The sequence below is a fragment of the Lithohypha guttulata genome (assembly GCF_036872675.1).
Source record: "Lithohypha guttulata strain CCFEE 5908 chromosome Unknown scaffold_4, whole genome shotgun sequence".
In the NCBI taxonomy this organism is placed as follows: domain Eukaryota; kingdom Fungi; phylum Ascomycota; class Eurotiomycetes; order Chaetothyriales; family Trichomeriaceae; genus Lithohypha; species Lithohypha guttulata.
Genome location: NW_027042753.1, coordinates 969,346 through 990,692, shown reverse-complemented (window position 1 = coordinate 990,692; position 21,347 = coordinate 969,346). Strand labels below are relative to the sequence as shown.

General features: G+C 49.1%; 7 protein-coding genes across 7 annotated transcripts; 5 read left to right on the top strand and 2 right to left on the bottom strand.

Annotated features, from left to right (window-relative positions):
- Nucleotides 1-1,394: 1,394 nt before the first annotated feature.
- LTR64_005505 (uncharacterized protein) lies at nt 1,395-3,383 on the top strand (the record flags this gene model as incomplete). The annotated part of the gene is made up of 1 exon (XM_064899843.1): nt 1,395-3,383. One exon carries the CDS (start codon nt 1,395-1,397, stop codon nt 3,381-3,383), a length of 1,989 nt encoding a protein of 662 aa, XP_064753155.1.
- Nucleotides 3,384-6,370: 2,987 nt separating this feature from the next.
- LTR64_005504 (uncharacterized protein) lies at nt 6,371-6,723 on the top strand (the record flags this gene model as incomplete). Its single annotated transcript, XM_064899842.1, has 2 exons — nt 6,371-6,445; nt 6,487-6,723. The coding sequence occupies 2 exons, from the start codon at nt 6,371-6,373 to the stop codon at nt 6,721-6,723; spliced, it is 312 nt and encodes a 103-aa protein (XP_064753154.1).
- Nucleotides 6,724-7,950: 1,227 nt separating this feature from the next.
- Nucleotides 7,951-8,850, top strand: LTR64_005503 (uncharacterized protein; the record flags this gene model as incomplete). The annotated part of the gene is made up of 1 exon (XM_064899841.1): nt 7,951-8,850. One exon carries the CDS (start codon nt 7,951-7,953, stop codon nt 8,848-8,850), a length of 900 nt encoding a protein of 299 aa, XP_064753153.1.
- Nucleotides 8,851-10,580: 1,730 nt separating this feature from the next.
- LTR64_005502 (uncharacterized protein) lies at nt 10,581-11,718 on the top strand (the record flags this gene model as incomplete). Its single annotated transcript, XM_064899840.1, has 3 exons — nt 10,581-10,796; nt 10,848-11,176; nt 11,229-11,718. The coding sequence occupies 3 exons, from the start codon at nt 10,581-10,583 to the stop codon at nt 11,716-11,718; spliced, it is 1,035 nt and encodes a 344-aa protein (XP_064753152.1).
- A 1,773-nt stretch (nt 11,719-13,491) lies between these two features.
- Nucleotides 13,492-14,600, top strand: LTR64_005501 (uncharacterized protein; the record flags this gene model as incomplete). The annotated part of the gene is made up of 2 exons (XM_064899839.1): nt 13,492-14,265; nt 14,316-14,600. 2 exons carry the CDS (start codon nt 13,492-13,494, stop codon nt 14,598-14,600), a joined length of 1,059 nt encoding a protein of 352 aa, XP_064753151.1.
- A 2,779-nt stretch (nt 14,601-17,379) lies between these two features.
- On the bottom strand, nt 17,380-19,530 carry LTR64_005500 (uncharacterized protein; the record flags this gene model as incomplete). Its single annotated transcript, XM_064899838.1, has 2 exons — nt 17,380-17,693; nt 17,775-19,530. The coding sequence occupies 2 exons, from the start codon at nt 19,528-19,530 to the stop codon at nt 17,380-17,382; spliced, it is 2,070 nt and encodes a 689-aa protein (XP_064753150.1).
- A 459-nt stretch (nt 19,531-19,989) lies between these two features.
- LTR64_005499 (uncharacterized protein) lies at nt 19,990-20,946 on the bottom strand (the record flags this gene model as incomplete). The annotated part of the gene is made up of 1 exon (XM_064899837.1): nt 19,990-20,946. One exon carries the CDS (start codon nt 20,944-20,946, stop codon nt 19,990-19,992), a length of 957 nt encoding a protein of 318 aa, XP_064753149.1.
- Between the last annotated feature and the right edge of the window lie 401 nt (nt 20,947-21,347).

Genomic DNA, 21,347 nt, shown 5'->3' with positions numbered 1-21,347 from the left:
GACTCGGAAAGGAAGTCGAAAAGTTCACGTGTTACACTTAAGTCCTCCTTGCCAGCCATTTTCAACAAACAATACTAGACCTAACGAGGCCAAAAACGAACTGAATCAGCCTCCCTTGTTAGCATGTGCCGACGTTATCAAAGGTGTTAGACCACGAATAGTAACCATTGAAGAGGCTCCAGGTATAGTACAGAGGCATCACCCCTGGTTCTATGCCTTAATTAACCAGTTCACTGAGATCGGTTTCTCTTTACGATGGTCGTTCATAACCTGCTCAGAGTTCGGGGTACCTCAAACGCGAAAAAGATTTATGATCATTGCAGCTGCACCTGGCGAGGCCTTGCCTCCCTTCCCTTCACCAACGCATACGACCGGCTCTGTTACAATCAAAACTGTTCTAGACTCAGTGGAACGCGCTCATGCACGCTCGCCATTAGCCAATCATGAGAAGAATAAAACCAGTCATCGTACACGTCAAGCACCATATGATCCGGACTGTCTAGCCAAGACTATCACATGTGGAGGAAATGAGAACCGTCACCCTAGCGGTAAGCGACCGTTCACTGCTAGAGAGCTCGCGTGCCTTCAAACATTTCCTCACAGGTACAAGTTCGGAACGAAAGAGGATGGAAGCTCACTCGCAGCCACCGAGATCAAGGTGCAGATCGGGAATGCGGTACCACCGCTTTTAGGGAAAGCGATCATGCTTGAAGTTACTAAGAGCTTGTGGAAGACGGATTCTGAAAGAAGAAATAGAGCAATGGCAGCTAGAGAAGCTATCGAGTTAGACTGACTCGACTAGAAAATGGATTAGTGTCGAAAAGACGTCGAAGAATTCCGTCCAAGGAATTCAGTTCAGTATGTATAGAATCAGAACCACATTTGCCAATTCGTTCGTGCTCTGGCGAGTTTGCATTGCATTTCGTGAATCGTCAACCTTCAAAAGAGTCATTGTCCACTCTGAGATACTCCAGAACAAGATGTGTATCAAAGCGCCTAGTGCACTGTCGGGTGTTGCTGTGGCCAGTTAGCGGATTATAAGCAACGATGTCATAGGTGCTCTAAGACGAGCGAGGCGATCCCAGCCCACCTGCGACCTTTATGTCAACCGAAAACACGATGGCTGGCAAGATGTTCCCTCTTGCTTTCTCGACTAAGGCAATCGCCTTTGCAGTGACTTGGTTATGGGAGCCAAGCGACGTTGCTGGTAGAAGTCGCAGTTTGGAAGTGACATGAAGAAGCGCAATTTAATCTCGGAACTCACTCAGCTTACAGCATATGCATACAAGGCGGAAACGCGTGTCTGGCATGTGTGACCTAAAGCAACGCCGAAACGAAAGTCCTTCACTTTTCTAGAGACGAAATTAGAGAAAGCACGGCATAGGAGACAGACCATGGATAGCGCAGGTCGCGCTTCCCATGTCAGCGGCTTTGCACCCGTTCCTGCAGCTTCTCTAGGACCTTCCGTGGCATCTTTCGTTCCTCCTCCCGGCGCATCAACCACATTTGCTGTACCACCACCTGCGCATCACTTCGCAGCCTCTGGTCACTTCAACCAGCCTAGTCATGTCGCTGCGCAATCTGCGCTTTCCATTCCTCCTGGGCGCATGGAACCTCCCCCTCTGAGTTCAACTGCTGGACCTATGCCGGGCACTGTCCACAACCCTATTATGGGTCCGAGAAAGAGGCTGATTGTTACTTGCGACGGTACTTGGCTCGATGCGGACAACGGACTGGTCAATGGACAGAAACAACCACCTTCGAACGTCAGTAGATTTGGATGGGCTGTGAAGGACACCTCAAGAGATGGTATTCCTCAAGTTGTTAACTACCAGGCCGGCGTTGCCTCGTCAGGAGGACGTATTTCCAGGGCTGTTGGGGGCGCAACAGGTCTTGGTCTGAAAGAGAACATCCGAGAAGCATACACATACCTAGCCACGAATTGGAGAGAGGGAGACGAGATCTTTCTCCTAGGCTTCAGCCGTGGCGCTTTCACTGCGCGATCTATTGGTGGATTGATTGGTTCGTTGGGCCTTTTGACACGTCGAGGCCTACCCTCTTTTGGTGAGATTTTTGAGGATTGGGAACATCGTCTAGACAATCGATATCAGTCTTCTCTCCCTGATTCACCTTTTCACAACAAGGGGCCCTTCGACGAAAGATACGTCCACGAACTAGAACGACTCGGCATGACCAAGAGGCGTGTGCCAATAAAAGCAATATGTTGTTGGGACACTGTGGGTTCACTCGGCATACCACGAACGCCTTGGCTCGAGATGTTCATAGGTCAAGGCAAAGGTATGAAGGATTATCAATTCGTTGATACCAGAATACATCCTTGTGTTGAAAATGCGTTCCATGCTCTAGCATTAGACGAGCAGCGAGCTCCATTTTCTCCAGCAGTTTGGGAGAAGCAGGCGGACAATAACGTAACGAATCTTAAACAAGTCTGGTTTCCAGGCGTTCATTCCAATGTTGGTGGAGGTTACGACGATCAAGAATTGGCGAATATCACACTGGCATGGATGATGTCCAGGTTAGAGCCCTTCCTCGACTTTCGACCAGACTTTCTTGTTACGCAGCTGGATGCGCAAAAACAATATTACCGTGATACTGATCAGAAGCCTCGAAAGTGGGCCTTCGGAGAAATCTATCGCTCGCTCAAAGGTGCCTATTCATTGACCGGAAGGAGGGTACGAACTCCAGGAGCTTACCAAAGAGTTGACCCTATGAACGGCCAACCTACGGGTAAGAAGCTCAAGAACACAAACGAATACATCCACGCCTCAGTCAGGGCGCGTCTGGGTTTGAGAGGTCCAGGACCCCAAGACAGAGGTGAATACAACCCACCTGCCCTGGCAGATTGGACCTTTGAGCCAGAACCAGCCCCAGTTGGAGGAACTGCTCAAGGCCAAGGTGGGAATCTATCAGATGGCATGATGGTTGTATGGAACTACAGGGGGGCCAAAGACCGTGACGGACAGACCCGCATACCAGAGGCAGTACTGTTGGAAACAGAACTTGCCTTGCTTCGTCAATTCCAAGCTGTAGACGACTACATCCGCTACATGAGGCCGCCAAGTGGTAAACGACGATCGAAGCGCTATCGTGGTATGAATGAAGAATCGCATAACAATGGTAGCATAATAGATGAGAAAAGGAGAAACATGGGTCCCGCGCCTGACGACTTTGCTGAGCCCATGGATGGAGACATTGACGGCACAGGCGATCATGACAGAAGACGAGAGAGGAAACATCGCAGAAGAACACGTGGGACAAGTCTAGGTCCGGATGCACCACCAGATGACTACGGACCAGATCGCAGGGAGCGCGACCCGGATAGAGAGGAGAGGAGGAAACGAAGGACGAGCGCGCGTTACTGATGATTTATTCTGTTCTATATTCCAACAGCAGTCGAGCGCCAGTCAGCAGATCTTCGATCTTCCACACTCCCCCAACCACATTGTCATAGTATCTGCCACGGCTAGATCGTCGCCAGAGTTTGCCGCATGAGCGTCAAGCCAGACCTTGGTATTATGCTTGTCAAGGTCAGGTATCCTTGATAGATTGTGACAAATAAATGGCATGATGCCAGAAAAGTCTGGCTAGCAGGATGTTGGAGTCAACCTTTTCCGATGCTCCAGTACAGCAAGTGGTTGAAGCAAATCCATCTCCAAGCAGAGGTCACAATTTACGAATCTCTATCGACGTCGACGAAGAGTTTCATGTTCGATGAACCACAGTAATCAAACACCGACTTCAACGATCAAACAGCAAATACTCGTCGCGCCTCTTGCCCGAATTTTCCCCCAAGCATCTGCTCGCCATCGTCCCACGGAATTTGTGTCTTCGGCGACCGGAACGAAAAGAGCACCGTTATCACAAACGCTGTGACAGCAGACGTTCCAGCTATGGTGTACAAGACGGTCCTGTTGTTCACACCGACTAGCTGAGCGATGACATCCAATAAGGGGTTGAACAACAGCATTCTGAAGGACGTCGCGTCTAGAACGAAGCTGAAGAACAACCCAGTGTATAACATCGTTATGAGTAAGATGAGGAGGAGGAAGAAGGAGAACATGTTTGAAAGTGATCCACGGTAGGATTGCGCTGTTGTGCTGTTGACAGATCGGAGCGAATCTTTTTCCTATTTTTCCTATTTTTCCTTTGCGCCAGGAGGGGTGAAGGTAGTGTACTAGGTAGGACTTCGAGAGTTAGCAGCACTGGGTATCGGAGGCAGACGGAGAGCAGAAGTCGTCTGAGCTTTTATGCATGGCGCCAACGATGCGACAGCTGCTCAGGTTCTCCAGCCTGTCGATGTGCCATTACCTCAAACCCATTTGAGCACATCCTGCCTGATATTCGAGTACATTACACCCAGTTCTTGGGCCAGTCGTTCACACCAGAGAATCATCATAATGTTCGGGACCGCTGTTCTTTTTGGTTTAGGTTGGTCGGACGCAATACCCGAGTACTATGGTGAGCACATTCATAGTACAGGTCCTCAAAGCGAAAATGGGTGCCTATTCTATGATTTCTATAAAAAACCCGCTGCCACGAAGGGATTCAATGCCTCATCTATCCACGTCTTCTAGTATCAAATAGCTATTGCAGATACACTACGAGGAAACTGCTTGCTGTTAGTATAAAGTATCATTAAAGCTGTCACTACAAGTTATACAACAACCTGAATCATGGGTTGCACATCCTCCTTACCTCCTGCCTTTGCATCCTCGCACAATGGCGAGGCATCTCTTCAACCAAACCCCAGCCCCATCCACACTGGTGGCTACTGCCTGGACCATCGCACCACCAGTCGTCCCACGTGGGCAGGGCAGGAACCCACCGGCTCAACTAGTAGTCTCGAATACTCAGACGAGCTCTACCTGGAAGATTTCGAAAGCGAGTACGAAGAAGAAGACGACCAATACCCCAATACACCAGTATGTCAGAGCGACATCGGCGACGATCATTTCGACGCAGACAACGAGCCTGACGAGCAGTTCGAAGCCATTTCAGGAGTTCATTATATCCTCGATGGAATGGCCGGCAGAGTCGATGTCTGGCTTGATTTCGAGTACGATTCCAACCACCAGTACGCAGCGACTCCGGAATGGTTCGAGGTTATGAACCAGAATAATTACTATACGTATATGCAGGTGTATGGGTCGTTGATGGATGTTATCGATAATGTGCCGACAATACGGGTATTTCATGAGATGGTGGATTGGGTGGCGATGATTTTGATGGTGTGGAGGTTGGTGAGGAGGGAGGCAGCGGCGGAGGTGCCGTGGGTGTGGGAGGCGAAGTTTTTGTTTGTTTGGGTGTGTGCTTGGAAGGATGGGTTTCAGGGTCTTGATCTTCGAGCTAGGTGTTTGGGTAGGAGTTTTGTGGAGGATATTAGATTGCTGATGGTGTTGGGGTCGTTGGTCAGGTTTCGAATGGATTATAAGGAACTGTCGAGGAAGAGGCAGCAGAGTGACTGTTGTGTTAAGTGGCCATCGTTGATGGTTGTCCGCGTCTTGGACCATAGAGCGTGGGCAGAGCTCTCTAAAAAACTGTCAGTAGATAATTGTTCGATTTCTTCACATTCGGGCAGCTTATTCATTCGTCTCTCGCATGTATATACCACTAAAACAGAGGGGTGTAATATTGGCGACAGGTAAATAGCGTTCTTTCATGTACGGCAATGCTCGTATCCTACCATAATTGCGCGTATGCAACATCAAGACAGTCCATGTCCTTTTCGAGAGCACAAGACATCCTTCCTTCCAAGATTCTGCTACACTAGCCGCATTGTATCAAGGAGAGTTGTTGCAATCGCATGATCAGTGGGGTGAATATAGGCTGCCGCTATATCGCCAGCTTTGAAAAGATGTGGTTGTGACACCTCGATCAGCCTCCCATGTCGTGGAAGCTTTCAGTAAACAGCGTGCTGTCTGAGTCTTCTTGGAATTGCAGTCCGAGCGACGTTTATTGCAGCAGAGCTGGCCTTATGCATTTCACCGCGTTGTTGCGTGATGCTGCATGTTCGGGTATCTCAAGTCTTAGAAATGCAGTTCATTCTAGTACACGAGAAGTTGTGAACGACGATTTCACCTAAGAAGACTGAATATGCGTTTTGTACAGCGGTACTCAAGGATGATGCTCGGACGCAGGTTGTCTCTTCCTGTCGATAGTCATGAAGTCAGCACTTGCCATGTTTTAGCTGTCATCAACATCGTCGTTGTCAGAAGGGAAAGTATCCTGAAATGATGCCCTTAATGATGCAAGGCAACGGCACATTGGGAAAGCATCCGTTGTGCTTGTCGATCTGCCGCTCTTGACCGTTGATACTGGACAACAAGCGGCCACGAACTTGCTCAAAGGTATGGCGCGTTCGTGCACGCGACAAAGCACGCGCAGCTTCTGCTCGACCAGACCAATCTGTATAAGACTGGTCAAGGTAAGTCTAAGCAGGTGTGACGAGTGTTAACGCTGACGCAGATTTCGAAAGTGAAGCCTTGTGCTGCCAATGCCGAAACCCAACCTTCACAAGTCGAGCTAAACACGCCGAAAGAGAGCCCGGATGACTTACGACCCTCAACAGCAAGTTTGTCACAGATCTTGCTGGGACTGAATGGAGCCGTGGCTCTCAAAGAAGACACAAGAACGGAAATCGAAGGATTGTGCTACAAGGTCGACTCGAGACCATTTCTTTGCCCTTCATTGCGGCCCGAATAACTGCAGGATACCCTGCAGCAAATATGGTCCACACAACCCACGACTCTGTTTGCTTGACGTTGCACAAGAGCTGGATCTTGAAAATGTTTCTTCGTTTCACTGGCTCTTCCTTATCAACTCGAAAATGAACCTGGACACGAACCGGCTGTGATGACTGAAGCACTTCAAGAAGCTCTATTGTGAGTAGGCCAGAGACTGGTGAGGTTGTGCTGGTCATCCTGGATGTGATATTCCTCGATAGCCGCTGACTGAACAAAACTCTTCCCTCACACTGCTCATGCTGCAAGCCATATTTTGTAGTTTTCAATCTGAGCCGTATGTCATATCTGTCTGCCTTTTCCTATAGTTCACTCAAAATACCCTACAGAATCCAGGGAAAGAACACCCCACATCGAGGTCGAACGTCTGCACCGTCGATCTTCCTGAAACACCAAACACAATCAATCGGTATCTAAAGTTTACAAGCTACACTGCTTGGACGGTGGATGCTCAATATTTAGCAGCTTCACCAACTGCCCTCCGGGGGAACCACACCATCAATGATTCCTCAAATTTGATCTTGCGAGTAGGGAAAATTCGGTACGCGTCAATTGATGGTCTCCACGTTCGATGAAGATTCATTGTGTCAAAAGCCAAAGTTGATTGCCAGCGCTCGGCAGCCGTCAGAACACACCAGAAATGGGCGATGGCTTGCCATGGTGTCGTTGACTATGCAAACCAGAGAGCTAATCTGAGAACACGAAGTCTTGTAGCTGCTTGACCCGTCTGCGCATCGCGAACCATTCGTTTGGAAGGGAAATACTGGGCAAGAGTTGGAATACGTTGCATGAGGCAGCACAACACAAAGAAAAGTCGAGAGAAACGTCCTTGTCTTGAGGCTGAGTCGGTCTCAAGCAAGGACCGTGCTCCAACACCCACACCACCGTGGGAACAAAGAATAGCACAACGTTGCAACTACAAACAACGCATTGTCTTAATCTGCTAAAACTATCACTACTGGTATTCTGATCACAATGTTCTTCTACGCTCTAGCAATTGGACGAACTTCCAGGTGTTGCTCGTCAAACAAAGGTAAACACGACGTAGGTCCTTCTTATTCCTGCTCGATTCCCCACAAAACAAAATCGTGACACTTCACTCCGTCAAGCAAATAAACAAAATTTCATAGACACTTCCACTTCTCTCATGCCATATCGCGATCCTAGCACTTGGCACATTTCCAACAAAATGGTCACCACTTTTGTCGTACTGGGTGTTGTACTTCTAGCTGTGCCTCTCGCTGTCGCAATCTTCATAATAGCAACCAAGCTCAGGCAAAAGAAGAGGGTAGAGGTCATGAAAAATGCCGTCACAACGTCGACAACAGTCCAAAAAGGACCAAACGGTCGAACAGTCTTCGAGACCAAGGCTACACGACCCTCACCAACACGAAATCGATTCAGTAAACAAACAGTTCCGGCAAGTCCAACTCTTCCGTTCACACAGCAGCAGGCTGCTAGACCTCCGAGACCTGCAAGGCCCGCCTCGATCAAAGGCGCGTGGCAGCGTCTATCCCGCCCCTTTTCCATGGCAGCTGAACCTCAAGAAGACCAAATCGAGCTTACCAAACCAATGCCAAAACCACACGGGTCAAGATTTCAGGAACATACCAAGACTGTATACGATGGTCCTGTGAGCCCAATCACTGGCCCTGAAATTGCAAGATCAGGCTCGAGCACTTCTTGGAACACTGTGGACAACCTCTCCAGCAGTCCGGTTAGCCCGCTCAGCGTGACAGGCATGCGCAACACGACATATCAGCGCAATGGCGGCTTCCACGACATCCCATTGACTCCTCCCACCCACTCCAAGAGCGTCAGCAAAGGCAAGGCACGCAAGAAGTCCGTGCATGGTATCGACCTTGGAGTTGCGAGAGGCTTTATGCCACCAAATGTGCACAACAAGCAGGACGCGAAAGATTTCGCAAAACAGCAGGGGAAGGAGATGGCCAAGCAGGCAGGACACTATGCGGCAGCTCAGATCAAGCAGAACATTGTGGATGCGAACAAGAAAAAGGTTGGTAAGGTGCAATTGACGCAGCCACCTAAGGCAAAGACTTCCAAGGTAAGGCAAGATGGTTGGATATAAATGACTGGAATACTTTCGATTTCTTGTGTGATGCTACGTTGTGGTACGAGCAATGTCTCCGACACATAAGATCTGGATTTGAGCAACGTTGCAAACGAGGTAGGTACGATTGAATTTCTGTATAGTCATTGTCAATAGAACGGTCAGAGGCTGTGCCTCAATTTCTCCAATCTCCTGATTCTCGCGAACGCTACACCACGGCTCTTCCTGTTGAAACCTAGCCGTTCTTGCCGCTTCTGATTTCTTGATGCGCCGTAGTCATGCCACAGGTTACGCGACTTCACAACAAGTTGTGCTGAGTTACCACCCACTGATTTATATCAAGTTGTATTGAGTTGCGACAAGTTGTGCGGAATCACTGATATACGCATCATCTAGCCTCGAATTATGTTTGGTTTAGTTGCAAATTCTTACCATGTTGCAGAAGCGCATCTCACGCTGCCGTTTCACCCTTCACCTTCACGTTCCTTGTAGAGGATAACGCGTGTGGTGCTCTTGTGTTTTGCGTAGGATGACTGCAACATAGAGAACATGTCGGCAAGTTTGAGAAAATTGATGTCAGCAAGAGCACAGGTATGAGGAGTCCATTAGCCGGCCGAGTCTCCTGCTACCACCCGATCATGGCCACGTAGCGGCAGTCGGGAAAGAGTTGTAAGACGATGGAAGAGAGCATGGCTATGTTGTGTAAGGGATGGTAGAACAAAACGAAAGCCTAGAACGACTGATCGATTGTATTGGGACATTGCTGACCAAGAGAAGGTTTGGGATACTGCAACGACTGGATGCACAAGGACGGCGCGGACTCGACCTCCTTGCCCTGCTTTTACACCATTGCTGCGTTACAGGTACTGTGCGCTCAGAGATCCGCCGCTTAAATACTGCTTAAGAATGAGATTCTGGAACACATGCGACAACACGGTTTGCTGATTTTGATTACGATGCACAACGATATCGGGAGATATCTGCTGCCGGAAAGCTAGTTGGCACTTCGAGTGTGGTGTTGTCCATGTGTCAGCTCGGAAGATTACAGTTGTTGCTTGTTCATTCAACAGATCCTTGTCGGACTCGGTTCACGCCGTGCTTGGGATTTGGGTTGTTCAGCAATGCTCATGGTTCTATGCTAATGTGGCAGCAGCCAGAAACGACTCAATGTTGACTATGACAACGGGGCGTTGGTCGGTGTATAGCAGGCACTTCCTTCGCCTTGATCAAGCACAAGGTACAGCATGTTGGCTTAGGTCGTTCGAGGTCTTACAGTGTAAATCACGTGAAAATAGTGATGGAAGAGCCCTTTTAAACCACTCTCCCATAACAGCTCGAAGTAACCACACCAGATGAATTACTGTCAAAACGAGTTCAACGAAGCACTTGGAGGAAAGCAACGTTCATAGTTATCCTACTCCGTTGCAGCCGGCATTTCCTGAGGCATCACATGCCAGGAATTGGGTTGTTGACATACTAGAGGCTGTGAATAGTCGTTTCCGAGAGGTAAGTGAAGCAGTTCTAAACCCCTCCACCTGTCTTGATTGTTTAAAAGGTCACAACTACGTGCCTTTGAAAATCAAGTGAAAGTGTTGAGTTTTGCGGATCTTGTTTGCACCTTCCTTGAAAGCAGATGAATCCTTCGAACGTTCATGACCCTGCCCTCTCTTTCTCTACCAATTTCTTACGTCTCGACAACCTTTCCAAAGCCTCTAAATTCACTGAGCACACAACTCCAGTACCAAAGCATGACTCTGGTCAACTTCCTGACAGCCACTGTGCTGTTTATTCTGGCCGCACTCAGCCAGAGCGCTGCAGCCATTGACAAGTTGCTTCTCAGTCAGATTGTTCTTGCAAAAGTCAACTACTATCGAGCACTTAGCGGTGCTGCACCAGTCATCTGGAAGGATGTTAATTCTTTGGTATCCGGTCTCGAAGCCAACAACTGCTCGGTTACCTACGATGTGAGTATCAAAAGCATAATCCGAGATCATGTTGCTAACAAAAGCTCTCAGTACTGGGATGATAAGGGTCGAATCATCTTCTCCATTGGTAGACAAGACAACCAATTCCCGGATACCGTAAATGGCAGTTACTTCGCCGTCGACCACTGGTGGGAGCAGCGAAAGCTGTACGATCCTAAGTCCGGCGAATACGACGAACTACAACCTTTCTATGACACATGGGAGTTCACTCAGATGGTCTGGTCTGCAAGCACAAACATCGCTTGTAGCTGGGGTGTGTCGGAATGTGATGTTCCTGCGGATCAGGTTGTCGCTAATGTCACTAAATATCTTCAGTTCGTGTGCAACATGGAACCTGCTGGGAACAAGTGGGAGCAATTGTAAGTCGACCTCGTTGAGATGATGTACCCGAAGTTTGATTAACACGCTCAGCTACGCAAACGTACACTGCCCCGATTGTACTGGAGTCGAACCACAAACTACCACTATTGATCCTTTGACTATCTCTTTCGAGGGTGAGAAGAAGCGAGCTGCACGATCTGTACCAACACCTCCAGCGAAGATATCCTACAGCGACGAGCAGCTCGCTGAGCTGAAGGCTGAAGTCGATCGTGTCGAGCAATACAGATACCTTTCTCCCGAGGAAGTTATGGGTCCAGACTTCATACCTGGATGGTCAAATGCAGGCATAAATGCAATGTTGGCCAAAGAAGGCATATTCGCCGACATGGACACCACAGAGATGGAGGATATGGTTCACAGTCTTCGAGCGAAGACCCTTGGCAGAGCTGCAGATGATCCAAAGCAGAAGCGAGATGCTCCTCCTTCAGGAGAGGCAGGAAAGGCGTGGGGAAACCACTACATCAGCACTGTTAATGCCTGGCGCAAGCAACACGGTCAGCAGACCCAACTCTCGAAATGATGTCTAATGTGATCAGAAGGCATTCTTTGATCTGTTCTTGATTTGAGCTAATGGTTACAGGCATCCAGCAAGAGGTTAAATTCGATACCATCCTGGAAGCAGCGCTTATCGGCTTATCGGCTGATCTTTCCGCGGATCATTGTCGATGGCCACAACGACAGGATGCTGATGCCACTCCAGGACAGACATGGAGAGCAGCATGGTGGTTGGCGGATGCGACAACTACTAACTTCAGTCAACAATTTGACTATGCTCTGCACATGTGGGAAGTCTTCGGCGACAACCCTGAAGGCAAGTTTATCGGCAGTCTTTGGACAACATTTTATGATCAGCTCGTCAATTCAGCCACTACTACTTTCGCTTGTGTCTGGACACCACAAAAATGCATAGAGAGTGTAGGCAAGCCATCGTACTTGCTTTTCTGTGGTGCTGGCGGCGTCTATGTACCAGTCCGAACAAGTGCTCATCCCACAACTTGAGCTGAGATGGCGAAACCGCAGAGAGGCATTGAGAACGAATGAATGCACATAGATCGCTTTCTGGTCGAGACACTACTTCGATAACAGCTCGACGAACCATCAGAATTCAGAGTCTCGAGTCAGTCTTCAGTAGCTGAATGAATCTGCTACCAAAGCCAATAGATTAATATTGCCCTTCTTCCTGGCCACGATTTGTGATAGTAGGAATTAGGCATAGACGACCGAACATAAATGCTTTGGCAATTGCCGCCCGTAGCTGTTTTGAGACACGTAATGACGGTTGCACTTTGCCTAGCATCTCAGAAGTGCGTCACTGCCGCGACTTGCGACGTAATAAAATTATGCCAGACCAGGCACGAGCAGAGAATATTATAGGTCGAAGTATGCGCGTCAGCTGCAGGTCAACTTTTCTAGCTCGATCGCTTCAATGTTGCAGGCTCACGATAGAAATATTTGCTAAAGTTGTACACAATAGCAGTAGAGTGTCAAGTAAGCGCGCAACTCTCTTCTGCTCTCGAAGCTCGTGGCTCGACGAGCAGCTTCCACCCCACCTCTGACAGCTTGACATCAGCCTGCAACAGCCTACTTGATCCGAGCTCCTGCCACGCGCATGCAAGATCGACGACAATGACCTTGGGCAGATAGTACGATGAGCAGACCCTCAGACCAAGGTCCGCTGCTGCGGCGGAAATCCTCTACACCTCACTACCAGACCTTCGGCGGCATATCCCCTCCCAAGTCAAGAGGTCAGCCTCTATCCGAAGCGAACAATTCCTCCAGCGACTTGTCAAGTGCGCAACATGAAGAGCAGAACAATGAGTCGCCGCTGCCGATGCGGCAGATGGCGGTCCTGGCCTTTATAGCATTATGTGAGCAGACAGCACTCAACTCCATAAGCCCATACTTGCCAGAGATGGCTTCAACTTTTCCTGAGGTCAATGCTGGGCAGGTCGGCGTGTATGTTGGCACGATAGCGTCAGCCTTCGCGCTCAGTCAGATGCTCACAGGCTTATTCTGGGGTTGGTTGTCAGATCGCATAGGAAGGAAGCCGGTCATTCTCTGTGGCACTATATTGACTGCTGCCTGCTTCGTTGCATTTGGATTCTGCAAGACCTTGTGGCAAGCCGTACTGGTACAGGCTATGATGGGTATCGTGAATGGAAATCAGGGAGTCGTATCGACATGCCTCGGTGAGATCACTGACAGGAGCAATCAATCAAAAGCCTTCACATACTTGCCAGTAATATATGGACTTGGTGGCATAACAGGTCCAATCGTAGGTGGGCTGCTGGTTATGAAGAACAACCCGTTCAAGCCATCACAACCGAACCCTTACCCTTACCTCCTGCCGAACCTATTGTCTGCTGCAGTTTTGGTAGTTGACTTTGTTGTCACTGCGATTTTCATGGAAGAGAGTTTGGAAGAAGTACAGAACCTACCACCTCTAGGCAAACGAGTTTCGAGTCTGTTCTCATGGCTGTGGCAGTTCACAAGCTCGCATCGACCTACATACTTACGGCGAGGTAGCAAGAAAGCTGGCGTGTCTCGTCGTGCCGGATCCGAGAACGAAGAGAGCGACGACGAATCAGCAGACGGAGCGATGCCGCACTTCATGGCTAATGGGGCCGAAGAACTCAAGAGGAAGGATATATTAAACCGAGACACAATTCTGTTGTTGCTTACATACCTTATCTTTCAGCTATCCAACATTTCTTTCAATTCCTTGTATCCAATATTCGCCCAAGCAGATCCTCCCACAGGTCGTGATCTCGACCCAGAAGAGATCGGCTTGTCTCTGGCGTTCGCCGGTGTTGTTACCATCCTATTTCAAGTCGGTGTTTTTGGCAAGCTACGAGATAAGATGGGAAACAGGTGGGCATATAGAGCTGGACTTGGTCTGTTCGTTATTGCCTATGTTCTAATGCCATTTGTCGGGTACAAGAAAGTACCCGAGGAAGGAGAACCTGCAATGGGCTCTGGTCTTGGTTGGCTTTGGGCTGAGATTGGTATCGTTCTTCTGATCAAGACTGTCGCTGCAGTAGGAGGTCTGACAAGTGCTCTACTTTTGGTAATCAAATCCTGTCATAGCCGATCACTTCTCATGCTAACTAATTACAGATCACAAATTCATCTCCTGACCACCGTGTATTGGGTGCCCTCAACGGCCTAGCACAAACACTTTCTGCAGCTGGACGAGCAGCTGGCCCATTTATCAGTGGTGGATTATTCACAGTCGCGACAAAAATCAGACCAAAAGGGGAGGCCTTGGCTTTTGGAGTATTTGGAGGTATCTCGTTCATCGGCTTTCTGCTGTCTTTCGGCATCAGAAGTTCTAATTTAGAGGCAGAAGGATGGGACAGCGATAACGACTCGGTGTCTGATAAGTCGGATGACGAGGACTAACGTCGATACAGCTAGGCGTAGATTATAAAAAGGCTCGAGCATCTTTATGGCACGTTGACGATGAAGAGAACGACTAGACGAAACCGAACTCGGCTTGGGTCGAAAAGTGTGGAATGGTAAACTGCATCCGCGAAGGAGTTTGCCCGTTCGAAGGTTATCACGTAAAAAGTCAGTCACTCAACTGGACAATGAGACTTATTGTATATTGACATCAACCACTTCAAACAACATACACAATACATTCACTTGATACCTGACCTCTTCCTGAACACAGACCAAACCCCTGCAAGTCATCATTTAGTATGCTTTCGATCCCATCCTCACGAAAACTAGCATATCCAGCTTTGCTGCTACTTGCGATTACTGCGACGGCACGACTCTTCTTTGGACTACGTTTACCGAATAGTGAAGAGGCGGTTACTCGAATACTATTGCACTCTTCTCAGAAATCAGTTCAAATTATCCAGCTCAGTTACGATGTTGACTTTCAGCAGTCTTTGGACAATATCTTCGTCGCTCAGTACCACTCAGAACAGTCTTTGCCAGTTGTCAATCCTCTTCTAGTGCTGCTGTCAGAATGCAGGCACAATGTGAATCCATACACGAGTCACATCCGGCTTTGGTCGGTTCCTATCCTCAACATCTCTATGGTCCCAACGGGGCAGGCTAGTGACCTTTTCAGAGACAAAAGGTACTTCAATCCAGCTATCATACCTCTACCTTCCTACGTGACGACTTCAACATCCTACCGCTACCTTTTGGTATCTCGCCTGGTTACTACAGGCTCACACCAAGAGTCCCACATTTGTTTCGCCGATGTATGCACGTATGACAGTCCTTCGATATCCACAGGCACAAGATCTTGTACCGACGACGATCTCGACGTGCTCGGCCACGGCGGTGGAATGCGATGTATTACCACTCCAGAGAAGCTGAATATTCCACCTACACCTTCGCAGAAATGTACCGGCGTTTGGAGCACCTTTCCCCACATCCCAGGCTTTCACGATCCCAGAGTCTTTTGGAGTGGACGTGGAGAACCACTGATCGAAGTGAATAGCGGTAGTGCCTACGGTTGCGTTGGATTATGGATGGTCGACTTGCGAGCTGCGTTTCCAGCTCTTGACGAAGTGCTGAAAAAGAGGAGGCAGGGAGCAGAACAGCAGGAGAAAGAGGATAGTGAAGCTGGTAAAGATGAAGGGCTCGATATGGTGGCTCTGGGAGCAAGCATGCAGTACAAGTATTTGACTGAAATCACGAGGAACCCAAGAAACAGCAGGGCTGAAGTCGAGAAGAACTGGGTCTTGTTCTTTCCAACGGAAGATGAGGCTTGGGTTCAGTACGATATGATGGGGGAAGTCCAAGGACAAATATCCGAGATACCGCATGGTTTGGGAGACGTGCCTAACATGGTGAGCACGTTTACTATACAAAATGCTTCCCCAAACACTACAAGTCTGCTTCAGGTCGAAGGCACTTTCTTAGACGAGCAGAGTTTATTAGAGAGCTCCAGAGAGCCTGCATCGGCTGACAAGCCAGGCTTGGCAGATCCTTCATCGCACGAGACTCTGCCGACTAGCCATATCCAGCAGGTAGCGGCGTCTACCTCAGTATCGGCTGAGGCAATATCGAGTCTGGTCTCCCAGGTCAGCATAATACCTCTCGAAGATGGACCAGCGAGGCGAGCCTTGATTCAAGAACCTGCTCGTACTGACATCATCGGACGAAGCGACGTTGTTCCACCAGTATCCTCGCCTGCAAGTGAAGGTTATGTTAAGTTGTCTTCGAAAACAGTCATGAGATCGGCGTCGGAAACGCCTTACACAGAACCTCCAACAGTACTGTACAACAGCAGTAGCCATGCTAGCACTTCTACAAGCTCCAGCGCCACACCACCACATACTACGTCTGACCAACGCCTACACCACATCGGTGGTCGCAGCATAGCACAGCTCTCATCCCACGGACACACCACACCAAATCTAACTCACCCTCTCGAACCCTCCTGCTTCGATCACTCCAATCCCTTCCTAACAAGTGACAAACTCAACAACACCAGCCACTGGCACCAAGGCTCAAACTCCCTCCGCCTCATCGTGTGCACACGCGAACAATTCCGCCAAAGAGCATGCATACCCAATTCACAGGACTCGCACAAACCCCTCACCAGACACGACTACACAGAACTCTTGCGGCACGAAGGCCTAATAATCCACATCTCAATCGTGCATCGAAAATTTACCAATGCCTGGAAATTGCCAATGCGGTATGAGCGGTATGTTCTGCTGTGGGAAGCGAGGAAGCCATATAGAATGATTGGTGTTAGTAGGTACCCATTGTTGTTTGAGAATGAAAGAGCTCGACCGTGGTCTTGGGAGGAAGATATGGGGTGGGATGAGGGGCACAGAAGACGAGAAGCGCGATCAACAGAAGAAGAGGAAGAAATTGCATATTTTACGTATACACCGTCAATAGCGTGGGCGTGGCGGTCGAAGGGTGAGGATGAAGGGCTGAGCCAGGACCGTGGTCATGAGGATTTAGGGACGGGGCTTCTGGGGGAAGATGTTATTGTTGGGATTGGTATGGATGATACTAAGCAGGGATTTGTGAGAGTCAAAGTCGATGTTTTACTGGGATGCATGAGATTATGTCCTGGTGTTGTTTGAACAGAACAGAGCAGAAAGTGTGGGAAAAACGACTCGGTTTCCGTAGAGCTGTACAAAATGCTATTCGTTCAACGCTGGCTTGACAGATTCTATGTCGGCAGACGCTTCAAAATCTAGTTATTACCCTCGGTACCTATTGCTGACCCTCCTCCTCCATTCCGTCCATCGTCCTTACTACTTCTTCTGGCCTTGCTCATAAAATTCGTCAGAGTCTCGCTCATACTTCTCAATCTACCTTTTGTACCCTTTATGCTGTCGACAAAACTCCCACTCTCTTCTTGTGTAGTAGTGCGCATGAGTGTTGGGCTCTCACCACTGTCCGTTGACACCTGCGCCCTGCGCGCATCATGAACACGCTGCGCAGCATTTTCGGACGCGAACGCATTTGGAATGCCAGCTTCCAGATCTACGTCGGAGCTGCCTGCTGCTGGATGTCTCAGCCTAGCAGATTCTCGGTTTGACCGAAAACGACGAAGTGGAGAGCGGACGGGAGAGTCAGTTCCCTCACCTCTTAGGATGCGGTCTGCGACAATGCCTGCCAAGGAGGATGAGAGAGGCTGTAAGATTGGACCAGGTACAAGAGATATGCTAGCTCGCTTGAGTGTGCTGACGCTGTATGGTGCCTCGAGGTGTGGCTTGGGTGGGGATGGACCACGACGTGTTGGCGTTTGTGGCTGAGCTGGAGAAGAAATCGTACGTCCAAGTCGTTGATTCGGAGTCTGTAGTTTTGTGGTCGAAGGGGTGAAGAACGGTGTCTGCGATGATGTCGAGCGTGTTATTTGATGAACTGGTGTTTGAGGCCTGTCCCCAGTGTCTGGCTGAGCCTGCATACGAGAAAGGTCGTCTGTCGAGGAGATGAACGGATTTCTGTTGATGTCTTCGGTCGAGGTAGCTGCTGGAGTGACTGCAATCGAGGGTACAGCTGAAGAAGTTCTTGAAAGTGCCAATTGTGGTGTCTCTGGAACATGAATATTCGTGTCAAGCTTGAGGTTGCGGGCTTCTTGCTTGTTGTCAGGTTCCGGCGCATGTGCCGCTTCATCATCCAAAAGACGGATGCGTTCAACGTCATGCTGAGTTACTTCTTCATTTTCTTCCTCGTCCTCCTGCTCTCGTCCACTGGTAATCAGATAAACACCACCGAATGTCAAAAGACAGCCAAAGACGAACTTCAGAACATGGTCGATGTCTGTGCGTTCAAAGTCTCGATAAAGAACGGCAGAACCGATAATGACGGACAATGTGAAGAGCACGAACTGTGTTGGAATGACCTGTGTCGAATTGAAGTTTTGCAGAGCTCGGTTGAGATATCGAATTTGGAGAACTGCTGAAGCTACCAGTACAAGAACCAGGATATAGAATATCGGATACTGGAAGGCGCGATACAACGAAGTCGAGAGCAGGGAAGCAACACCCTTTGTGGAAAGTGCAGTATAGCCACCAAAAAGACCGACCAGACCAAGGTCGACCGACAGGGTACGCTCGCCATATCTTGGACTCGCTATCATTAGAGCAATGATGAGTACGACAGTAATTGCAACATAAACCAAGAACTCCCACCTCTTGATATCAGCCAAAAGTCCGCCAGGGCCAAGTTTCTTCTCGTTCGTTTTAGCAGAAAGCACAACCGTGACTGCGCCTCCTATGGCAACAACGACACCCCAGAAGTCTCGTTGTCGAAAGCGTTCCTTCAGCATAAGCGGAGCGATTAAGCAGTTCAAAATCAAAGCAACCACTCCAAGAGGACTGACAATCGAGGCAGGTGCAAATCCGTAAGCTAGAAAATTCCCCGTCTCACCAACAGTCATAAGTGCAATCCCGAGCCACCACCAGGGCGATCTGAGGTAGGACTTTCTTTGAGGCTGGCTGTCCTCACCCTCGTTCTCATCTTCGCCGTCTTCCTCTTGAGCTGCATGCTTCTTGCCATTGTCGAAGTGCCCATCTACTTCTTCAGGTGCACCGTTAAGCTCGGTAGGAACTGTTGCAGCCTCATTTATCCTTTGTCTCTCCTCAGCCGCCTCTTCCTGCTGTATAAGAGTGCCATATTGTCTCAACTTTTTCGGCAACTGTTTTCGAGCAGTCTTTGCCTTAGGATCCTGCTTGTCTCTCAATTCTCGGTCGATTCGAATATGTGCATATCGTTGTGTGTTGAGCCCAAACGCGATTATAGCGTTTCCGACAATAGCTGTGATGATACCGACCAGCGAAGACCACTGATGTTCAGGCAGTCCAGCATAGCTGTCGATTGGCAAATATGGTGCAGGCATCGACTCATGAAGGTAGCAGTCCTACTTGGAGAGCTGCTGTGGAGATAACGATATGCCAGTAGGGCCATCAGAAGTCTACCTGCTCGATGGGTGTTTCATAGTGAGTATTAGACTGGTGCAGTGACTGCAAGAAATCGTTGCCATATCGGAAAGCTTGTTTCTTCATCTTGTGGTGGGCCATTGTTCCCAATGACGCGACGCGGAGCACAAGCTTGCGATACGGAGGAATTGAGTTTAGCCGTACCACGGTTATCTAGGGAGCCACAGAACGATAGGACGAGTGAAGCTGGAACTCAATGGCAATCACCATTACACACTTCTGACCGTAGCTGACTTGCATACTATCAACCAATTTCATAGTTTAAGGATGATACAATTTGCCGAATTCGCGCTTCATCGTAGTCATTTCGTTTATCTATGTCGAAGGGCCAAGGAGGCTCATCTCAGCTGCTCCATCTCTTATGCCTTAACCGCGTAGATATTGTATGACCCAGCATAGGCATTGAAGTCTAGCGTTTTAAGATCAACCTTGACCTGTTGCAATCCATTGCCATTCGTCTGAGCAGTCGTTCCGCAGCACGACTTCGCAGCAATAGGACTCGGCGCAGTAGTAGTGCCACAACACGACTTTGCAACAGGAGCTGGTGCCGTCGTCCCACAACAACTCTTTCCCTCCCCATTGACATTCTCGTCATCCGCATTGTAAACATTCAAATCATACCCCTTATCAACAATGAGCACGTCCTGAAACCCCGCCTCCTTCAAATACTTCTGATACCCACTTACCAAACTCGCTCCAGCAACACACCCAACGTACAGCCCCATATCCTTCTTCAAATTCTCCGGCAGCTCCACCCCATCTTTGATCAAAATGTCACTAATCGCCACTCTCCCACCACTCTTCAACGTCCTATGCATCTCCTTGAACACGAGCGGCTTCTCCTCCTCCGGCACCAGGTTCACCACACAGTTACTGATGATACAATCCACACTCCCGCTCTCAACTCCACCATTCATATCCGTGATCGGCGCCTGCACAAACTTGACGTTCTTCGCGCCCTTCCCACCATTCACGTTCTGCGCATTCCGCCGTGCCTTCTCAAGCATATCCTCATTCATATCGACGCCAATGACTGTCCCCGTCTCACCAACTTTGGGACTAGCGAGGAAGACATCGAAGCCGGCGCCACAACCTAGATCGACGACTGTCTCACCTTCGTGCAATTTTGCGAGAGCGATAGGATTGCCACAACTGAGACCTAGGTTGGATTCCTTGGGAATGCTGCTGAGTTCGGCTTCGCTATAGCCGAAGGCTTGAGCGACTTTGGATTCGTAGGTGCCGTTTGTGCTGCGGTTGCTGGAGGCGGCCGAGTAGTGCGATTTGACAGCGGCGTATATGTCGGATGTGGTTGACATGGTGGTGGTGGTTTATTGTGGTCTGGATATAGGTGATTTGTATTTATGATGCTGTCTTCGCAGTGAGTTTGATGTTTGGAATGCTGGTTTAGCACAAGCGATTGGGTGAGCTGGTGGTTACGTGTGAGATGCAAGGAACAGAACACAAGGCGTACGAGTTCGTTGTTCTTATAGAATTCAGTGGCAATGATGTAGGTAAGTCTATAGTATGAAAAGGTCTCGTACTGTTCAGTAACTTTTGAGTTAGAAAATATGCGAGGCGAAGCAAATGGGATCTTCTTGCTGCGACCAATCAAGTTCTGGATATGACAAAGCCAAGAAACCGTTACAGCGCATGAGGAATATTCCTCCGTGCTCCGCAAAGCAACCAACGGCAGGCATCGCAGGAATTCAGCACAGAA